Source organism: Rhipicephalus sanguineus, chromosome 5 (assembly GCF_013339695.2).
Source record: "Rhipicephalus sanguineus isolate Rsan-2018 chromosome 5, BIME_Rsan_1.4, whole genome shotgun sequence".
Lineage (NCBI taxonomy): Eukaryota > Metazoa > Arthropoda > Arachnida > Ixodida > Ixodidae > Rhipicephalus > Rhipicephalus sanguineus.
In genome coordinates, this window is record NC_051180.1 from 185,872,720 (window position 1) to 185,891,987 (window position 19,268).

Sequence of the window (19,268 nt, forward strand, 5' to 3'; positions counted from 1 at the left end):
TGTAACGAGTCGGTTACATGAAAAGCTCGCTCGATAAAAGTTTCGTCTTTAACAGCCCGACTGCTTTCTTCGTCACCGTCAGGGCCACGTGACAATATGCAGGTGAAGTATACCAACCAAGTTTTCGACCACCACTGCCTCTTGATCACGGGAGCCCTGGATGGACAGCGCATTTACGAACGGAGGCCCAAGTGTAACATTCGTTGAACATTGATTTCAGCATCCCGTTCTCTTGAAGTTCTTAACAAAGCATGCAGCGATGTTTAGTTAGTTGGTTAGTTAGTTAGTTAGTTAGTTAGTTAGTTAGTTAGTTAGTTAGTTAGTTAGTTAAACTAAGTAGCTTTTTGTATCGTCTCACCTGATTGGCAGAGTTGGTGCTACTGGCTGTTTATCAAGTGACAGGGCAGACAAGTGAACAGAGTGCAGCAAAGTTGGCACCTGCTTGCAGAGGCAGGTATTTTAAAGAAATATAATGCAAAGCGGAACTCGTTCATTCAGTGTGCGAGGAAACACGGCTGTCATCATTTTGTCTCGCACAGACGTTGTGAAGTCCGACTGCTTGTTCAGCTCGTTAGGGCGAAACAAGACGAGAGTGTGTCGGTCTTCGTGCTCTTGATACTCAGCGCTCTCCGGTTTTTTCCTATAAGGCAGACTTGAAAGCTGTCACCGGTTGCGCATGCCTCCGGTATTTGTTGGTCGATCATATTCCGTCCTCGTGCCACACGTTCGCCTGCTTACTGCGCCCATACAGACGCGAGCTTTCACTACCCTTACACACTTGGTTTCGGGGTCCGTCCTTTGTCTCCTTCTGGCCGTTCTTATCTTTTTTTTTTCCCCTCGCGGCTTCCTGGTTTTAGCCAGTGCAGCTCCTAAACTGCTCTTCGGTTATCAACTGCTGTGTATAGCTATCGTTGTGCGCTAGGTAAGATTATCTGTCTTATATATATTCAGTGGGAAAGTTCAGTGGGTCCGGTACATATAAGAAAACAAGAGGGTGCACGCATAGAGTTTCCTGCAATACTACTTACCAGAGGGAACTCTGGCGCTAGTGTTTATGGGAGCCGCAACTCATGGCGCTTCAGCCAGCATGGGAATGATGGGTATAGTACACGGATTTGTCTAAACTGCATTCTTTCGGCTCCGTTTGGCTCCGCGTCATCTGCATCCGCTTTGTCGCAAAACGAAGTTCAGCAAAAGCTAGCAGTTTCACTTCACGACTTTAACCTTTTTACGCTAACCATTTGTAATTTGGTCGCGAAGTTCACAACAGTCCGTTCTTTTATCCGAAACGAACGCCAAGACACAGCAATAAACAAAGCCACAAAGTGCGTTCTAACCCGTAAGCACGAAGATTAGGAAAATCCGTGTACTACCCATCATTCCCATGGTGGCTGAACGATCGCAGCGCCATCGTCCCCTCTAGTTTCCCTCAGAATTTCGTAAATGAGATTCGAGAAATACGCAAAAGTCAGTTTATTCCCAATCTCAGCAAAACGGTAGTTTATTCCCAATCTGTAGCTTCTTTGCACTTGCAGATGCGTTTTCTTCGTTTTCTTTTTGTTGTGTTTTTTTTTTCGACGTTTCTTTTTGCGTTTCCGTATACAGCAGCGGAGACGGCATATAAAGCCAAGTGTTGTCACGTGTTCGTGTCAGGCTGCATCTGATGTAGTTCGCAACGTGGCTGAATCCATCCTCCCCGCTGCGATCTTCAAGTCAGCCCTGCACCGACAAGTGTGGAGAGCCGGTTAATTCTCTCAACGTTGAGAGACGGAACACCCTCTCCTTTATCTGCTCACATCGTGCCCAAGATAGCGTCTCTTTTCGCGCCACTTGCCTTTTGCGCCGGTACAAGCTCCTCCTGCCAAGTAGCCTCCGATGAAGCAAGTCGCGCGAGCGCCGGAGACACCGATCGCCAGTTTAAGCCGGTCCTCGAATTGTGCCAAAGAGCGCGAGATGCGATCGCGCTCGTCGGCGCCCCTCCCCTGACCAGTGGTTGCCATTTGGCCGGTTTCCGTACTCCCGGTGCCCGTTTCCGAGTCTCACCGGCCGACCGAGATCGGTATCGTCATCGCCCACTGACGCCGCGGTGAGATTCTTGTCAGACTCGCTGAAATGCTGGCTGGCCACGTCGGCTTTCGTCTTCGCTTTTCGCCGCCACCCTTTGCAGTTACGCTCTTTCGCGTTATGGACAATGCATGACGCGACTCAGAAACGCGTTGCGTTAGCACGGATGCGGTATTAATTTACCATATACCGCATATTCACCAGACGCCGCTGTTCGGAAGAATGTGCAGTTTACGGTGAATAAAGCTAACTCGGTCTACAGTCACATTTATAAAGCTAGCAGCGAACCTACTTCGGCCGTCGCATGGAAAAAAAGCAGCGAGAATAGGTTGACGGCTGCATTTCATCGGGTTCATTCGTCCGCACTTATGCGTCGTCGGTCTGCGGAAACGTAAATTGCAAGAGCGATTTAATGTCTGTGCTTCTTACTTCGTAAGGCGATCTCGGCTATGCATCAACGCCGCGAATCAGGGCCGATGTTCGTATCGTGTGAACGACAGAACACTCGCGTGTAAAAGGCCCGGCTTTCTCATGTGTGCTTTGACCGCAGTTCTTGCTGGTTAACCTCCCTGCCTTTCTCTTCGCACTGCGGCTGTGGTTAACTGCTTGAACGATCATCGTACCGCAGAGAGTGCGTTGCCATAATTCCCCATACGATACGATTAGGTGCGCCCTCGAAATGCTCATTTTGAATGCGCCTCTACTCGGCGAGCGATGCACCTTCCTAGCGAACTACACCGTTTACGTCCAATGCGATAGTGTTCCATGAGCGCTCAGCGGATAGATTCAATGAGCGCTTTCGCCGACGACTTTCTCTTTGACAGACGACGTGCAAACGTCAACAAATGGGCGCGAGGTTGCTAAACTACTTCGCCACGCGATGCGTGCCTGGCTGGTCCGCGGTACACTTTACACGCAATGTATTGTTAGTTACTCGCTGTCTGACTCTCTTTCTCTCACGTCATAGACTCACTGTGTACTTTAATTTTAGAAAATACAGTATTAGAGCGCCGGCCACGATGATGAAAACCTGCGGCTGCCGTCCACGAATCACGTCTTCCTATATCAGATGTCTATCCCGCACAGCAACTGTGATACGAAGTGAAGAGCTACTTCAACTTGTGCAAGCACAGTCTAGGCGTTCCTTTCACGCCTGAGCGTCGCCAATGAGTCGGACTCCCGCCTTAACCAGCTAGGACACGTTATGTGCGTTCTTCGTGCTTTTCACTGTGGCGAATAACAACGAACTGACAAAGCTTTAGCTGTGTGTTAAACTGCTGTTATTGCTCCTTTGTATACAGTCTCTGCGTAATAGCGAGAACAGCCTGGGGATATTTATCATCGAGCTCGGTGTTGGAACAAAACTGCGATTTGAAACCTCGCTTTTCGCGTGCACGATGAGTTAATAACCATGTACAAATGTGTAGAGGTAACATTTGCTGCCCTGATCAGTGCCTTGTTTAATTAGCTGAATTACTTTGCAAGGTATGTCTGTGACGTGTTCAATTTTATTATTATTTTATTTAGTTTTATTATTTTGCTAGGCAGCGTTTCCCAAACCTCCTCTGTTTGGTATGCATCGCTAGGAGCGGCGCCATTGTGTTGACAGAAATAACGTCGTTCAGGTTATCAGTATATTCCACAATGACTGACAAAGCATCTTATGGGATGAATAAAAGGTCAGAGCCGTTCGGAGGCAGCGTGCTTCGCGATGTACCGTACTCGTAGAACTTGGAAACGTACAACAGTAGCGTCCAGCATGCGCTTTAATGCAGCATTTTGAAAAGGGATGTACTACAGTTATGCTCAGTTAACAGTTGCATATTAAAGGACGATGAAAATGAACAGGTTCAGTGTAAACTGAATTACAGGGCCCACGTCAAATGGGTAGTTTGATGAATAAACGGCGTAGTGATTCAATTCTTGTGCCCGTGCATTCACACATGTCTGGGGAAAAAGAAAAAAGAAAGAAAAAAGACGCTTTGTACAGGCCTTCGACAAATACGTACTAGCTCAACACATTGCGGGGTCGTGTCATGTACGAGCGTGTTGCCGAATGAACAAAACAATGCAAGTCCGGGGTCTTGATTTTTTTCCCCTCTCAGTTCCTAGTTACACATGGACTGTAATCGCTAGACTATCACGCTAAGTCCGCTATACTCGCGGAGAACGTTTCTTGGCAATGAAGGAAAGGCTACGGGGGCGGAGCTACTGCACATGTACTGCTCCGCCAAGTAGTCGGGTGCGGCGCGCGTTTCGAGTTTACTTTTAGTTTCTGAGCCTTCCGTATCTCCAGTGACGGCCGTCTGATTATCTGAGCGGCCGTCACAGGCTTAGACAGCCATTCGTTAGTGAAATTTGTCACAAGCTCCTTCGGCGAGTCGTCGGAGAAGCTGGAGGGTGACGAGCGCTCACCTGAAGACGAAGATGCCATTTTGACTGTGAGGTGCACGTAAAAGGCGACGTTTTCACACGAAATGAAACGGCATAAAGTAGAACAAATATAAAGATCTCATTGGCGCGTGCTCACCTGACCGTCTTTTCAAACAGCGTCACTTGGAAAATAAAGCAATCTTTTTTTTTTTTTAATTCTCACGCAGAAAACACGGACGCAGTTATGGGACTATATTCTTCAGCGGTAGCACACGCACAGTTCGGCTCTGTAGCCTTTCCTTCATTGCCAAGAAAAGTTGTCCGCGAGTATTGTTGTACATTTTATAATGTCCAGTCGGGAGCGCTGTGAATCGGGCATTACAGTGCCATTCCGACATGGCAGTCAAACGTGTGAGGCTCAGGGCTAAGGGTAGCGTAAAAAACACCAGGAAGAGTGCCCCAGTAATTCTAGCCAAACTAAGCGTTGCGCGCATCTTGTGCTTTCAATTGCAAGACCGAAAGCTGTATGTCGTTTCATAGGAACAGGTTAGGCGAGGGGCAAGCGTAACGTATACCGTGCACATCTCAGCAGCAGCTTGAGGTTTACCTTCAGCGTAAATTGACTGCGCTTATATTCTGCTTTAGCAATTATTCCGAATGCCTCGGAATCTAATGAGCATAATAGTTCGTCGAAAAGGGGTCGAGGTAGAAGCGATCCAAGTTGCGTTTCTCGCACCCGCAGTCGTGGCACAAGCGAGCACGACGCTCTGAACGTAGCGACAGTTTTCTTGTCCTGAGCACGTATTTCAGCTCTTACGACGTGCACTGTTGCACATATATTCCCCGAGCTACATCAATATAGTGGCTTGGACATGCTACCGAGTTCGCAGTACCATGCGTCTCGGTGGTAAAATGATATTTGCTGAGTGGAAAGTGCGGAGTCGCTACGAGAAGCTACCTACGTTAGTAAGCGCACATGTTCTCTTTGCGAACTTCTGAGTGAAGGCCAGCGCTATTCCGTATTTCTTGTCTTGTTCTCGCACCTACTCTGCCCTAAGTTCGAGCTCACAGTATGCAGTGACACTGGTTGCCCTAGCTAGAGCATCGTCGGCACTGCCGAGCAACTAACGGCAACAATGAACGCGCTTGGCAGTTGACGTGAGGCTTGGGAAACGCTGCCGTAGCGCTTTGCTCCGCTCTGCCCTGCAGTGATGGCGCTAACCGGTTTTCGGTGGGTGTGTCTTTCTAGCGGCAACGGCTGTTTCGTCGTGCCGGTACACGGACGACGACCGTGGTGGTGCCGCTGGTGGTGGTGTCGGTGGTGGTGGTGTCGGTGGTGGTGGTGTCGGTGGTGGCGTTACCACCTGGGGGGAGTCGAGGAGATCGCCCCCCAGTGAGTGCTCAGTCTCGCTGCTGCTCTGTGTGTGACGCATGCTCGTTCTCTTCCGCTCACTACTGGCTGCTAAGACAGTGCTACCTTGCATGCCTGCTTGTGCCCGGTAGAGAAATACCTGCGACCCCCCCCCCCCCCCTCCGCACCAACCAGTGTAGCCTGGTTGCGCCGCCTTCGGCTCAATAACAGCGCCGCCACGTGTACAGTCGCCGTTAAAAAAAAAGAGAAGAAATTACTTTGTGCTTCGAGTATTTATGCTCACATCTGCCATTATTTCGTAGATTCTCTCAGTTCGGCAATGGTTACGAGGAGTACGCACTAGGCACGAACAGACGCCGTTCTGTCGAGCGTAATAATAATCGCCATAATAGACCGACTAGCACGAGATCCACTTTCTTGAGAGCGACTGGACGCGTTAATGATTGCTGTGACGTCGTCTAAGAGCGGCACGGGTGGTGTTCGTAATAGGAGAAGGCGTGAAGCATGTCGCCATTTTGTGTGTTCCGTTCACGTGCTCGCTCGGAGCAAGTGCCTGCACTCGCCGATGCATGAACCGCTTGCTCGTTTTGCAAATGCAGACTACCGATACGAATGCTTGATCGGTATTGCAGCGTGACTGGCGCCAGCGGTGTTGTTTACATTGTGTGTGGATACCCTTTCGTTTTTAGTATAATCTGATTAATACCAGGCCAGTCAACGACAGTGTGGACAATGAGACGCCATAGGAGATGCTGGTCCAGCACAAAATCAGGAGGGTCAAGTAGGCGATATTGAGAGGACATCGCGAAACAGTGGTCACACTCAGAGGCTCTTCAAGGCACGTTGCGTTTGAATTTGCCATCGTTCTCCGGCATAAGCAGCTCCTCTAACTGCTGAGCTCAGTTGAAGTGCCTTGTATAATCTACGCGTTAGAGATGTGGTAACCTTCCTTTAGAAGCAAGCCTATCATGTTCACGACGAACGCTTCACGACCACTGTTTTGTGATGCAGCCGGTGGTGTTCCTCTTGTTGGTGACGCATTGACGCGTGAACAGGTGGACTAAGCACAGGCCGGACACACGTTGAAAAGGGGCGCGATTGTGCCGTTTGCCTCTATTAGGTTCGGCGCAACGTCAAGGTAAATATGCATTCCTAACTTCTCTTTCAGGTGCCATTGACGCGACAATGTGGAATACGCGGTGCTTCTGGTTCACATTCTACGCCACTCAACTAAATAATGCCGGCCTTTACGGGAGGGCTGTGGTTAAGGACAAAAGAAAAAAAAAATGACTCGAACAGCGTACTGGTGTCACTTGGAACACTGAAAGCCCTCATGTAAAAGCGAACCCAAGGAACACTGAGACACCGAAGCATTTGTTGTCGTAATCAGAGGATATGAAACACGCTGGATAAACGGCAGCAAACAAAGCATGTCGCGCAGTGCAGACGCTAGATTGTTCGGTGTAACTGTGCGTGTAACCTGTCGGGAAGCCAGGCCAGAGAAAACCCTCTGGCTATTCACCACGTATTGTAATTACTACAGGATAACTAGTTAAGCCATTTTTGCCACACGGCTCAAGCGGACGTCTTTGTTGCAGCTCCTGTGCACGTGCATGTCGTAAGCAAGGTGGAGGCGTTGGTCACGCACAGCGTGTGCGGCACACCGACGTTAAGAGAGTGTGCCGAGCTGTGTAATCCAATCTCTATATTTGGTAATCAACTGCGCAGTGTGCACGCCGGCGCGGATATTTATGGGAGGATTCACAGAAATCACAATGTTGGCGTCATTTACGACGGGTCACTATAATAACAGCGTTTACGTAACACATCGTCGTGTACCTTATAGCCCTTCTATGGATGGCCAAATCGCTGGCGAAACCATTCTGTTCCTCGGAAACGCGTGTGCGACGTTTTTATCTTTTGTGTAGCTGATTTCGATAGCCTCGATTTTCATCTTTAGTATGTTACTCTGTCCAGCATTTCACTGCACCGTTTCTTTTTTCCTTCTTTGTTCTCTATTAAACCTGGTATCCAGATGTTACGTTTAAAACGCTTCTCCATCTTAAGTAACGGCATTTTGCAAAATGTTTCCTTGCGTGTCACACGGGCGTTTGAAAGGCCTTCCACCCAACAGTCTATTGACTCAATGATCAAGCGAGAGCTGCTACACGGGACGTTTCGAAGGCCATCGAGTCAATAGTCTATCGAGTCAACGGAGCACCCCACTACTCTATCGAAACTTCGATGGCCAATGAGCGACGGAAGCGGAAACAACGTGAACGTGCACTCTCGTTCACAGTGTGCTCGTACTCACGATTAGAAAGAAAAAAAATATTAAGCACTATGTTTTAAAAGCAGTACATGTGAGCGTTATGACTTATTTATTAAAGTATTTTTGGCATTTGAAATGTATCGCGCCGTCTTGCCAAGTCTCACTCGCCACAGTTTCTCTGCTCAACAACTTAAAAACTAAATATCTATTCATAACTACGAATAAACATGGTATTAAAAGCTTCAAACAACACCATCTTGCATATTCGTGCTATTAAGTGGATTCACCTTATTTAACTTTCGGTGACATGAATATCAAAATAAAGATCCGCAGCGCCACACAATTTTTGCGAGAAACGCCCGAGCCACTGACCGGCCATTCAAGAGTGCTGTGTAAGCGGCGCCACAACTCCATCGAGTCGATTGAGCTGTGGCGTTTCGATGGCCTTCCAAAAGTGCCCTTGTGACACAGGTATAAGACACGTTCAGTTCGGCCAGACAATAAGTGGCGGAACATATTTTATTGCTTTGTCGTGGGAGTGAAGTTGGGTTCTAGTATTGTTCTGGACAGCTGTGCTTCTTAATCGGGCCTTATGTAAATGAACGTAAAGTAAAATAAGTCTAAACTCTAACATTGACCTCTACGGGTTCCTCGAAACGACTTATATAGTTATATAACGATAGTTATATAATTATGATGTTTGTTTCCGTACTTGTGGCCACGCTGCGCAATCCTTGTCCCCGAGTATCTACGCAGTGCCGAGGGCGCTTCATTCAAGGCAACGTAGTCAGCGTGAGCGCGCACGAGCCGATCGCTAACGCATTCCTCGCCGTCTCGGGTGATGGCGGTGGAAGAAGCAGGCGATTGTGCACAAGGCGGCTGGAAGCAGCCCTTCTCGCATCGCGACGTGTATGAGCGCGAGCATTGAGCGAGGCCCCGGTGGCACACCACATTAACCCACATCCGAGCGTCATTACGGCGCGGAAAAAAGCAACACCTCCATTGTGCGCTGCCCTTCTTCTTCTCGGACGGTCCCTTTGTCCGCCTCCCCCCCTCCGGGCTTCATACTCGGTTCATTGCGCCGTCGTCTTCCCGTCCTCACTGTCAGTCATGTTCTAGCGGAACTTTTTTCCTTCGCGGTTTCGTTCATCTCTTCGTTCATCTGCCGCCGCTGAGTTGTCCTCGCATTTTAGAAATGACTCTGCAGACAAAGGCCTGTTGCTCTCACCAAGTGGAGATATTTGTCCTCTGCTAGAAGTGCTAAAAACACAGCAGTGAGTGCAACTGTGCGATCCAAGCGCCATTCAGTGGCATCCTACTGGTTTCGGTCGTTGATTCAACTCCATGTGTGGTCGTCTGTTCCACTCAGGTGCTCGTCTCGCTTCGTCAAATGCTCGTAAAAGGAAAACCAGCTGATCAAGGCAAACATGTTGTGGCTTCAGGTGGCAAGTGGCGGTGAAAGGATGGGTATTCCATTTGGGTGCTAAGCAGCGATTCTGGAAAATTCCAACTGATTCGCGTTTCTCGTGTTTAGTGCAACACTGCGCCACGTGTGGCGATCATATGGAAAATCACGTGCAAACTCCATATTGTTTTTACGGCGCATACACGCTGTTTGCTAGCGCAGAAAATGAGTGCCCGATTTTCTTTTGGGGATTTTCACAGCGCAGATTTTGCACGTCAGTTCTAGATCTGAAGCTATGCTTTCCGTATCGGCTTTCCAGGTGGTGTGAATACTTTCTTTTGGGACGCTTCGTAAATTAGAATGCTCGAAATTGTGGGGCTTTGTGCGCCAAAACTAAGATATCAATAATTTCGACCTCGTGGGGTTCTTGAAGGTGCACCCAAATGCAAGTACACGGGTGCCTCTGCATCCCTTCTGAATGCGGTCGCCGTGACCGAGAATCGAACCACTAAGCTTAGTAAAACGTTTTGTTGGCCCAGTCGGTTCATGACTTTTGAAGGAAAAGAAACAAGGACGACGCAAGAGTCGGGTTCTCGCGTCGTCCCTGTTCCTTTTGTTTTATCAATTTTTTACAGCGTTTTCGAAAACGTACGACGACGTCGCCGAGCGAGTCTTTTCTGGTTTACGGCACCTCCTCCTGCAACGCGAGGGTAGCCGCTTTGCGCTTACGGAAGCCGAGTTGCCAGTGTATCTCATCCGAGTCGTCTCTGACTGGACAGGCGCGCTGTGTACGGCACCCCGAGCATTTTTCCGAAGCCGGGCTCGACGAACATGCGCCGCCCATTCGTGCGGGCGAGGAGGCGTCGGCTGCCGCCAGCTGAGCGGACACGCAGTGGGTCAAGCGCTTCCCGCGTCATGCATTGCGCTGGCGGGAGAGGGCTGCCCGATCCGGTCACGTGGGCCCGATGCGGTCATCATCTTACTTCCGGGTGGAAAGGGAACAGGGCCGAGGCGGAAGTGACTCTTTTGCTTCGAAGCGGTGTTTCTTTTTTTATTTTCCTTTTTTTTTTCTCCTTTGCTCGGTATATTTTACTCGACCGTATTCGCTTGCTCCTTCATTTCTCGCTTGGAAACCGCTGTGGAGCATTTTTCGGGCGCTGGTGTTCCTCGTAGCTGGTCCTTGCTTTTCTTTTCCTGCCTGTTTTGATGGTCGCATTTTTTTTTTCTTCTTGTTCCGGGCCGGTCGTTCTTGCGGGTACTTCCGCGTGCTGCCGGTTGCCTGACACACTTTTCAGATGCTCGTTTATTCTCCCGGTTACGTGACTCCCCTTTAATCCCCCCCGAGCAGTCTTTTGAATGGACTGCTCCAGAGCCGCTGTGTGGTTCGTGAATTATTTCTCCCGTTCGTTTCGAATATTGCGGCGAAAATTGTATTCTTCCTTCTGCCAACGGTAGCCTTAATGATTCGCGATAGTCTTCTTGTTCATTGACGTGAATAGCTCCAGTGATTACCACTGCACCGGGTCTTGACTGGCTAAGGTTTCGTTGAGGTTACCGAGGCTCGTAATTATTATTAATTTTCGCTGTTGGTTCTGACTGCTCTTTTTTTCTTCTGTTCATTCCGGCTTCAATTGTTACATTGGTACAAGCCGTTATAAACAATTCTTGGAACGGCATCTTATGTCAGTGAGCACATATCGGTGTGCATGGTTACGCGTGGTACATGCAACTTACAGAAGTGAGGCGCTACTTTGGAACCCCTTCCTCCTGGGAAAAATGTGAGAAGCACAAGCTGGCATTCTCCACGAGGCTTAAGGGCGGGCTACACTGGACACCAAAAGCAGGACAGTCCGAGCTCAGCAAAAGCCGTCTGCGATGAGGTGACAAAAATCCCGCCTCTAATACACACCGCTAAAGTGGATGTACTGTCGCACTCAATATAGGCTGGTTCACACCGGCGACTAGCACCGGTCGCGCGACCGTTTGCGACTGGCGGTCAAAAAGCGACTCAAAGCGACCGATGTTCACACCTGCGTGCGACATATATGCGTCGCCACATAGAATTCACGTCTGCTCGTATACAGCTCGCATTGCCGTTGCCCCGTAAAATAGGCTCACATCCTGTTCCTGCGCACCTGATTGGTTCGCAGGTTTGCGACTGCAGTCGCACGACTGACAAATCGAGCAGCGAGCGACTGAGCCAAAGCAGTCGCTTTGCGACCAAAACGGCCATCAGCGACCGTTTGCGACCAACTTAGTCGCGCGACCGTTGCTAGTCGCCGGTGTGAACGAGCCTTATGACTTGCAACACGGGAGCGCGTGGCCTCTCGTGTTTAATCATTGCGCAAGGCTTCAACTTGCTTGATTTCTATAACTTAATGTTACTTTCTTATTTGGGAACATCCCCCAGTGAGAGAACAGCGTTTAGTAGTAGAAATAAGAGTTAGTAGAAGGAATGCGAAATCTTTAAACTCGAGAGGTCACGCGCTCTCGTGTTGCGAGTCATATTGAGCGCGACTGTACTTACATCGACCCTTACGCCCGCTTCACCAGCTGCAGCCTTCGAGCTGTTTTTACGGCGAAACTGTATGTACAGGGCTCGAAGGAGGTATAAAATATGGCGGCCCGTGAGTGCGCAGAAACTATAAGAAGCAATGGCTGGCGTAAGCTACCTCGAAAGGTTTCCGCGCTTGCACTAGTTACTCTTCAGGCTTTGTGAGCACATATAGCTAGGGATGGTAACCGCCGCAGCAGGAATCGCTATCCATCAAATCCTTTAGGCGTTCCTAATGTCTTTTAAGGTAACGTCACCAAACTCAAAGTTTGAAGCAAGCATCTCTTAAATGTGGTGGCAGAAAAACCAAAAGCTACAACAGACGATACTTTGATAGATCCCAGCTGGTGATATCGTCTGCATCGCTGCTTAACCGTCTGCTTGGGCGGTCATTTTTCTTTCATTTTATTTCATCTCCCGCTCTTCCCTAATGATGATAGTTGTTTGTGTGGAGAGCCAAGAAAAATCCCGGCCAACTACAGCCGCTGAGGCAGCCGCCTCCTCCCCCTCAACGTCAGCCACCAGCCTCGCTGAAAAAAAAAAAAAAAAAAAGAAGTGAAAGGCTTAACTATTTGTGCGTCGGCATATATACGCAACAATGATGCATTTTTTTTGGCGTACGCGAGAAGAACATTCGTGAGGCAGATATATATATATATATATATATATATATATATATATATATATATATATATATATATATATATATATATATATATATATATATATATATAGTAATTATAAGCACTAAATGAAAATATTTCACTGAAAATTCTGTACGCGCTTTTCCTTGGTCAGCCAAAACATCCACGGCAGTGATATATATAAAAAAAAAAAAAAAGATCAGGCGAACCTTGCATTAAGCCGCGCAAGGCTTGGAGCAGTGAAACTGGACAATTCTGAAGAGTAATCTGGTTGCTTCTAGGTCATTTCTAGGCCTTAGCTAGGTGATGCAGATTCTTTCTAGGTTGTTCCTAGGTCGTATATATCTACAGCTTTAGCTATAGGTGATGCTAGGTTGTTTCTACGTTGATTCTCACCGCAGAGAGGTTCGAGTTAGACCCCACACACACTCGACACGGATGTCCAAACTCCAGAGACAGAACCTCGCGTTCGTTCGCACCTCTCATAGATCTACTGCCACGTCGTCGTTGGCGTAGGCCTTCCATCGCTTCGGGGTCCTCTCGCAGCCACCGCTGCCTTTCCCGCCCCTCCGTAGTATTCTCTCGTTGTGCGTACTCGGGGTCTTCGGCTCGCCGCCGTCGCTTGGCAGCCATTTGTTGGGCTGACCGTTGCTTTCTTCATTTTTAGTGTACCAGTGGTGAGTAGCGGGGTTTAGCCGATTTCTGTGGCACATCCCCGTTTATGATGGTGATAGCTTTCGCGCAGGCCGCACGGCACATACCTGTAGGCCGCACGAATTACGGCTAGCTTGAACATCTTCGCTGTTATATATAAAAAAAAAAAAGAATCGCGGAGCTTGTTTCCTTCTTACCGCAGGATACAACACCCAATTCCCGTGGAAAGGTTGCCAGATTCAAGTCAGCCAGAGCCATTTGGAGCATTTCAGCACTTGCACAAGTTTAATGCCGCCTGTGCGTGTTCCTTGTGGTACGTGCGTGATCGGAGGAGACATTAAAAGCTCTGAACTTTTCGAGACTAGGTCTTTCAAAGCATCTTCAACGAAATCATGGCTTTACGGGCGACGGTTAAGCTTTCCGCTTTCATTTCCTGATCACGTCAAAGTGGCGTCGTTCATTTCGCCGTTCGAAGCGCTTCGCATTTGTGCCATTTTATAGAAGCAGGCCACTGGCCTGCTTCTATAAGATTAAGAAGTTTGTAGGTATAACGTGGCAACAGAAAGCACAGGACCGGGTTGATTGGCGGAACATGGGAGAGGCCTTTGCCCTGCAGTGGGCGTAGACAGGCTGATGATGATGATGATGATAGAAGCAGGAAAACGAAAGAAATCGGTGCTGCTGACAGCGGCGAGTCGGCGTTTTCTCTTTGCGCTTGTTGAACCGGTGTACTGCCTCGACATGCCTGTCTCGTTTACTTATGCCTGTCTTTATGCATGGTTTCTTCGGTAGCGCTAGAAATGTTCGCTCGATCACCTCTATTATCAGTGCTTTGCTGAGTGCTCTGTGCTCAATGTGCTTTTTTCCGAACTGAATACTGTTGAATTGTGTGCGAACTGAGTGCTACTTTGAATCCTTGGACCACGTTTGTGATGAGCCCCTCCCTTATGATGGACGCGTCCTGAAGTGCAACGAATGTGAGTCCTCTTACCATGTTGGCACTTGTTCTGGCTGGTCGGAGTCGACATTTAAGACTAAAGGCGAGAGCGGTCGCAGGGCATGGCGATGTAATGCTTGCCGTTCATCAAAAGCGAAAAGTGGGGAGAAAACTAGCATGGACTTTGAGTTAGCCTTTTGTTTGGCAGATATAACTAGGAGGCTTGATGCATTGGCAGGACTGCCGGCTCATGTTGGAGAAATTAAGGACTCAATCCAGCTATTGTCACAGAAGTACGATGACATCCTGAGCCCTCAAGTTAAGCAGGAAACGGTCATCACTAGTTTAAACAAACGCGTTGGAAAATTAGAGGCGGACTGCACCTCAAGTGGCATTCAACAACTGAAAGCTACAGTGAATGCTCTCGAGTTTCGTAGTCGGAGACTAAACATAGAAGTTCACGGCATCCCAGCCATGCCAAACGAGGATTTGCTGCGTAGGTTGAATGATGTGGCCAAGATTGCTAACCTGCCAGAGCTGACGGGGAATGACATTGGCGCTATCCACAGACGTCCGTCAAAGCCAAACAAAACACGCGGAATCATAGTTCGATTTGCCCAACAATAAACTCGTGATAAGTGGCTGGGAAAGCGGAAAGCCCTAAGATATGCTTCATCGGGTGTTTCGATCACTGAGAACATGACCCAGCAAAACAGAGAGCTGCTGCGCTGCGCAAAAGACTGGGCACAGAACAATGGCTATCGTTTTTCAAGGCATTGCAACGGCAAGATTCTCGTTAGGAAAAGAGAGGGTGACAACGCGGTTGTCATTCGTTGTTTGGCCGACATTGATAAGCTGTGATACTGTTACCCGCATTGCACTGTTACCCTCCTCATATTCTTTTGATATTCTTTTTATCATGCTTCCCTTAACCGCACCTATAGACCTTATTAATCTTAGAAACTGGTATGACACTTGTTGTGAAAAAAGCATGACACTTGTTGGGAAAAAAGCCTCATTTGCGTTCATTTAAACCTTAGATCGGGTAGGAATAAACAGGATGAATTCGAGTATTTTTTTAGTGAAGCACAAGTATGCTTTGACGTTGTGATGTTTTCCGAAACGTTGTTTGCTTGGGAAGACGATGTATTTACGTTTCCAACTTACAAATCGTACTACATGAACCGCACAGGCAAAAGGGGTGGTGGCGTAGCTATGCTAATATCAAGTTCAATAGACTGTAAGTTGGTGTCTGAATTCTGCTGCATTTCTCCTTTTTATGAAATACTTACTATTAGATCTGGCACATCAGTCTTTTGTGTATGTTACCGCCCTCCTTCAAATGATGTCCGTTTGTGTTCTTTCTTTTTTAGACTCTCCGTTAGAATTTGTGAGTGAAAAAAAAATATGCCTTAATTTTAGGTGGTGACCTCAAAATCAACATGTTAGCTGACAGCAGTGGTAAATTAGAACTTGAATCAATGTTAAGCTCGCATTATTGTCAAAATGTTAGAATGGCTCATACGCGAATCACTTCACAATCATCAACACTCTTAGATCTTTTTATGAGTTATAACTAACTTTGATCCTTCCCTCGTTACGGCTGGCACTTTAATTCACAATATTAGTGACCACATGCCTATATTTATGTTCGCAAGCAAACTCATTAACGTTCCCAAACATGAGCGCGCAGAATTTTTCTATAGACTTATAAATCCTGAAACATTGACCCTTTTTAGAGAACGCTTAGGTAGAACCGACTGGATCAATGTGTTCGCAGCGAGCGCCCCCAATTTAGCATACGATTTATTTATGAACTAGTTCTCAGAAGTATATCTTCAATGTTTTCCCCTAAAGACGTTTAAAACATCTAGAAAAAGTCGGAAACCTTGGGTAAATAAAGAATGTCTTAAGCTTATAAGAAAGCGGGACCAATTGTTCAAGGCATTTATAGTGAGTAAGTCCCCTGAAGCTCTCAAAGTATTTAAAAAGTACCGAAACTTTGTCACCAAACGCCTTCGTGATGAAAAAAAAAACTATATTATTCGAACCTGTTTAACTCAACACGAGGGCGTACAGAAAACGTTTGGAAGGCACTTGACAGTACGCTTAGCATTGCACCGGGTTCCAGTAACGAAAATTGTGAAAGATGGGATAGAAATTGAAGGGCCTGACTTAGCTGATGCATTTAACGACTTCTTTTTATCAGTTGGTGGCACTACAATCAGTGGTACCGCCTTAAGATACATGAATAATCGAAGCAACCAAACAATATTTTTAGAGCCAGTTTCAGAAAGTGAATTAGTAGCGACATTTTTGACACTCAGTAATAGCAAAGCCGCTGACGCGGGCAATATTCAAATGAAACATGTTAAATATGTTATTGACATGCTAGCACCCTGCCTTACCTACATATTTAACATATGTCTGTCCACAGGACATTTCCCGCGAAACATGCAGATAGCAAAGGTGACAGTTATCTATAAAAGGGGTCCCAGAAATGACAAGTCCAACTACCGTCATATATCGATTCTACCTGTGTTCTCGAAGAGTTTGGAGAAAATAATTTTGAAACGCCTGACTTCTTTTACTGACAAGTTCAACTTGATCAGTTCAGCACAGTACCGCTTCCGAAAAAATAAATCTACCGAGCTCGCGCTACTGGCACAAAAGGAATACATTCTAGAAAATTTTGAATCCGGAAATATGGCACTCGGTCTTTTTCTGGAATTCTCAAAGGCCTTCGCCCTCATTAATCAAAAAATTCTCCTACAAAAGTTGTGTCATTACGGTATAAGAGGCATTGCGCACAAATTAATCACGTCTTACTTGCAACACCGCACTGAATTCGTCGTAATTGAAGGCAGACATTCCGCAACAAAACCCTTAAAACCCCAGGAAGCATCCTGGGACCGTTTCTCTTTATACTTTATGTTAATGGGATAGTCCGTATTGATGAATCAGCCCATTGCATTATATACGCTGATGATAACGAGTTTTTTTTCAAGCAGATATAGCAGCGATCTAGGTAGTCGAGCGAATATCGCACTGTCTAAAATTAACTCATGGGCCCAAGTAAACTCCCTAAAACTAAACATAAACAAAACAAAAGCTGTCTTATTTCACCCCCGCCACACACAAGCTCATTTTTCGATCATTTCGTTAAATAGCTCAGAAATTGAAGTTGTCAAAAGTTTTAAATCATTAGGCGTGTATTTTTCACAAGACATGACATGGGATGCTCATGTGAACCATATTATTACTAAACTATCTCGCATAATCGGCGTTATGCGCCGCCATTGATACACCTTTCCGGTTTATGTCGACATGCTCATATACAACTCGTTGTTTTCTTCTTTAATGAATTATGCATTTATTGTATAGTCCACAACGACAAATGTAAACATTAGCAAACTTACCGTCTTGCAAAAGAAAGCTTTGCGTCTAGCCTCTAAAGTGCCATATCGCTCCCACACAGCAGAATTATTTAAAAAACATTGCATCATTCAGGTTGCATTATTACATGATTACAAAGTAAGTCGTCTGCACAAGTTCGGTTTATTGAAAAATAACGATAAGATTGCAAGAATAGCAACGTTAGAGAAAAATTTCCCTGCTTATAATGTACGTCAACCTGAATTGTGGTACATATCGAAATGTAGAACAAATTACGGAAATCAAATGATAAAGTTTCAACACTTCTAAACCGCATAACTAAGGAACATAATATTGACATATCTAGCATATCACCAAAATAACTGCGATTAGTGTTTGTATAATGTGATGTAGCGACTACCTTTTCTATGCCAGCATTGTAATTTTTTAATTTGTTTTTGTTTTGTTTTTAAAGCACAATGTGAAACATACTTTTCTTTAATTTGGTTGTACTTAGCCGCACGTCTTCTGTGCCACCCTGTGTACTCGTAGGTCAGGGCTTCTCACGCTGTTCTCACAGCTTTCACCTGCCCTCCTCGTGACGTGTTCTTGTTGCGGAATAAAATTTCATTTTCAATTTCAATTATAACCATCGTTAAGCTCTTTGCGTTTCGGCTTCGCATAATCAGTAGGTCACGGAGCACCGCGCTATAAGTGGACGCGGGGGTAACGTGGTACGGCATGCCGATGACCAGGAGATAATGTGAAGTTTTGATTGCCTCTTCACTGAAATGCTGTGAAACGAGGCTTACACGTCTCGCTCTTTCATATGCAGTCATTATTAGTGTCACTTGATATGCATACACAAGGACACAGAGGAGAGCAGGCTGGCAACTGCCACCTAGATTAGCACAGCGCCTGCCTACTCTTTCGGGAGGAAGGAAACGAAGATAGGAGGAGAGAAGAGGGAAAGGTAGAGAAAAAAGAGAATGACGAAGACTGGGACAAAAATAGGTTAAAGCGCGAAAAAACAAAAAAAAAAGTCTATAAGCGGTGACCAGATCCGTTTGGTCCATTAAAGTCAGCAGAGCTCGATGGGCCTCGTCGCGTCGAGCAGCACACCCTCTCGGAAGGAGGTAATCGTCAATGGTCGCGCACTGAAATACAAGGAAATTGTATTCCTTAATCAGCAATGCCCGCTGCGTGACGAATGCGGTACAGTCTGGATGCTCAAGTGTTTCACAGGAGCCACCAGATGCACACGACGGACTGCGCATATACGTCCTTAGCGATATTCATGCGAAGCTTATCCGACGCCGTTCCCGAGCTATGCCAAGCAAGCACATTGACGCAGTGATGTCTGGAGGACTATAAGCTTATGCTTCTCCAGGTGTATGCATTGCAGAGATGATGTCACCCAGCAAAATCCCCCACTTATGAGGAACCGCTGTATTCAGTCGAGCTGTCACACACTGATGATCGCATATCTCAAGTCTAACAAGTGATGATGACTTGTAGAGATGATAAAAATGAGTGACTAATCAGTAGCGCTCACAGTGTGCACAGAAAATGAGACAGTTAAGGATTCCTCTTGTCTCAGTGGCATGTACAGTGGTCA

General features: G+C 46.8%; 1 protein-coding gene across 6 annotated transcripts in view; it reads left to right on the forward strand.

Annotated features, from left to right (window-relative positions):
- The window catches only part of LOC119394514 (probable nuclear hormone receptor HR3), a 185,974-nt gene that overhangs the window by 22,136 nt on the left and 144,570 nt on the right, over window positions 1–19,268 (forward strand). For 3 of the 6 annotated variants that reach the window (XM_037661834.2, XM_037661835.2, XM_049415803.1), the window contains exon 2: window positions 5,687–5,830. The exons of the other annotated variants lie outside the window; for them this stretch is intronic. In XM_037661834.2, the coding sequence (XP_037517762.1) occupies window positions 5,687–5,830 (144 nt within the window). The remainder of the gene's footprint in view (window positions 1–5,686; window positions 5,831–19,268) is intronic. 6 annotated transcript variants of the gene reach the window in all.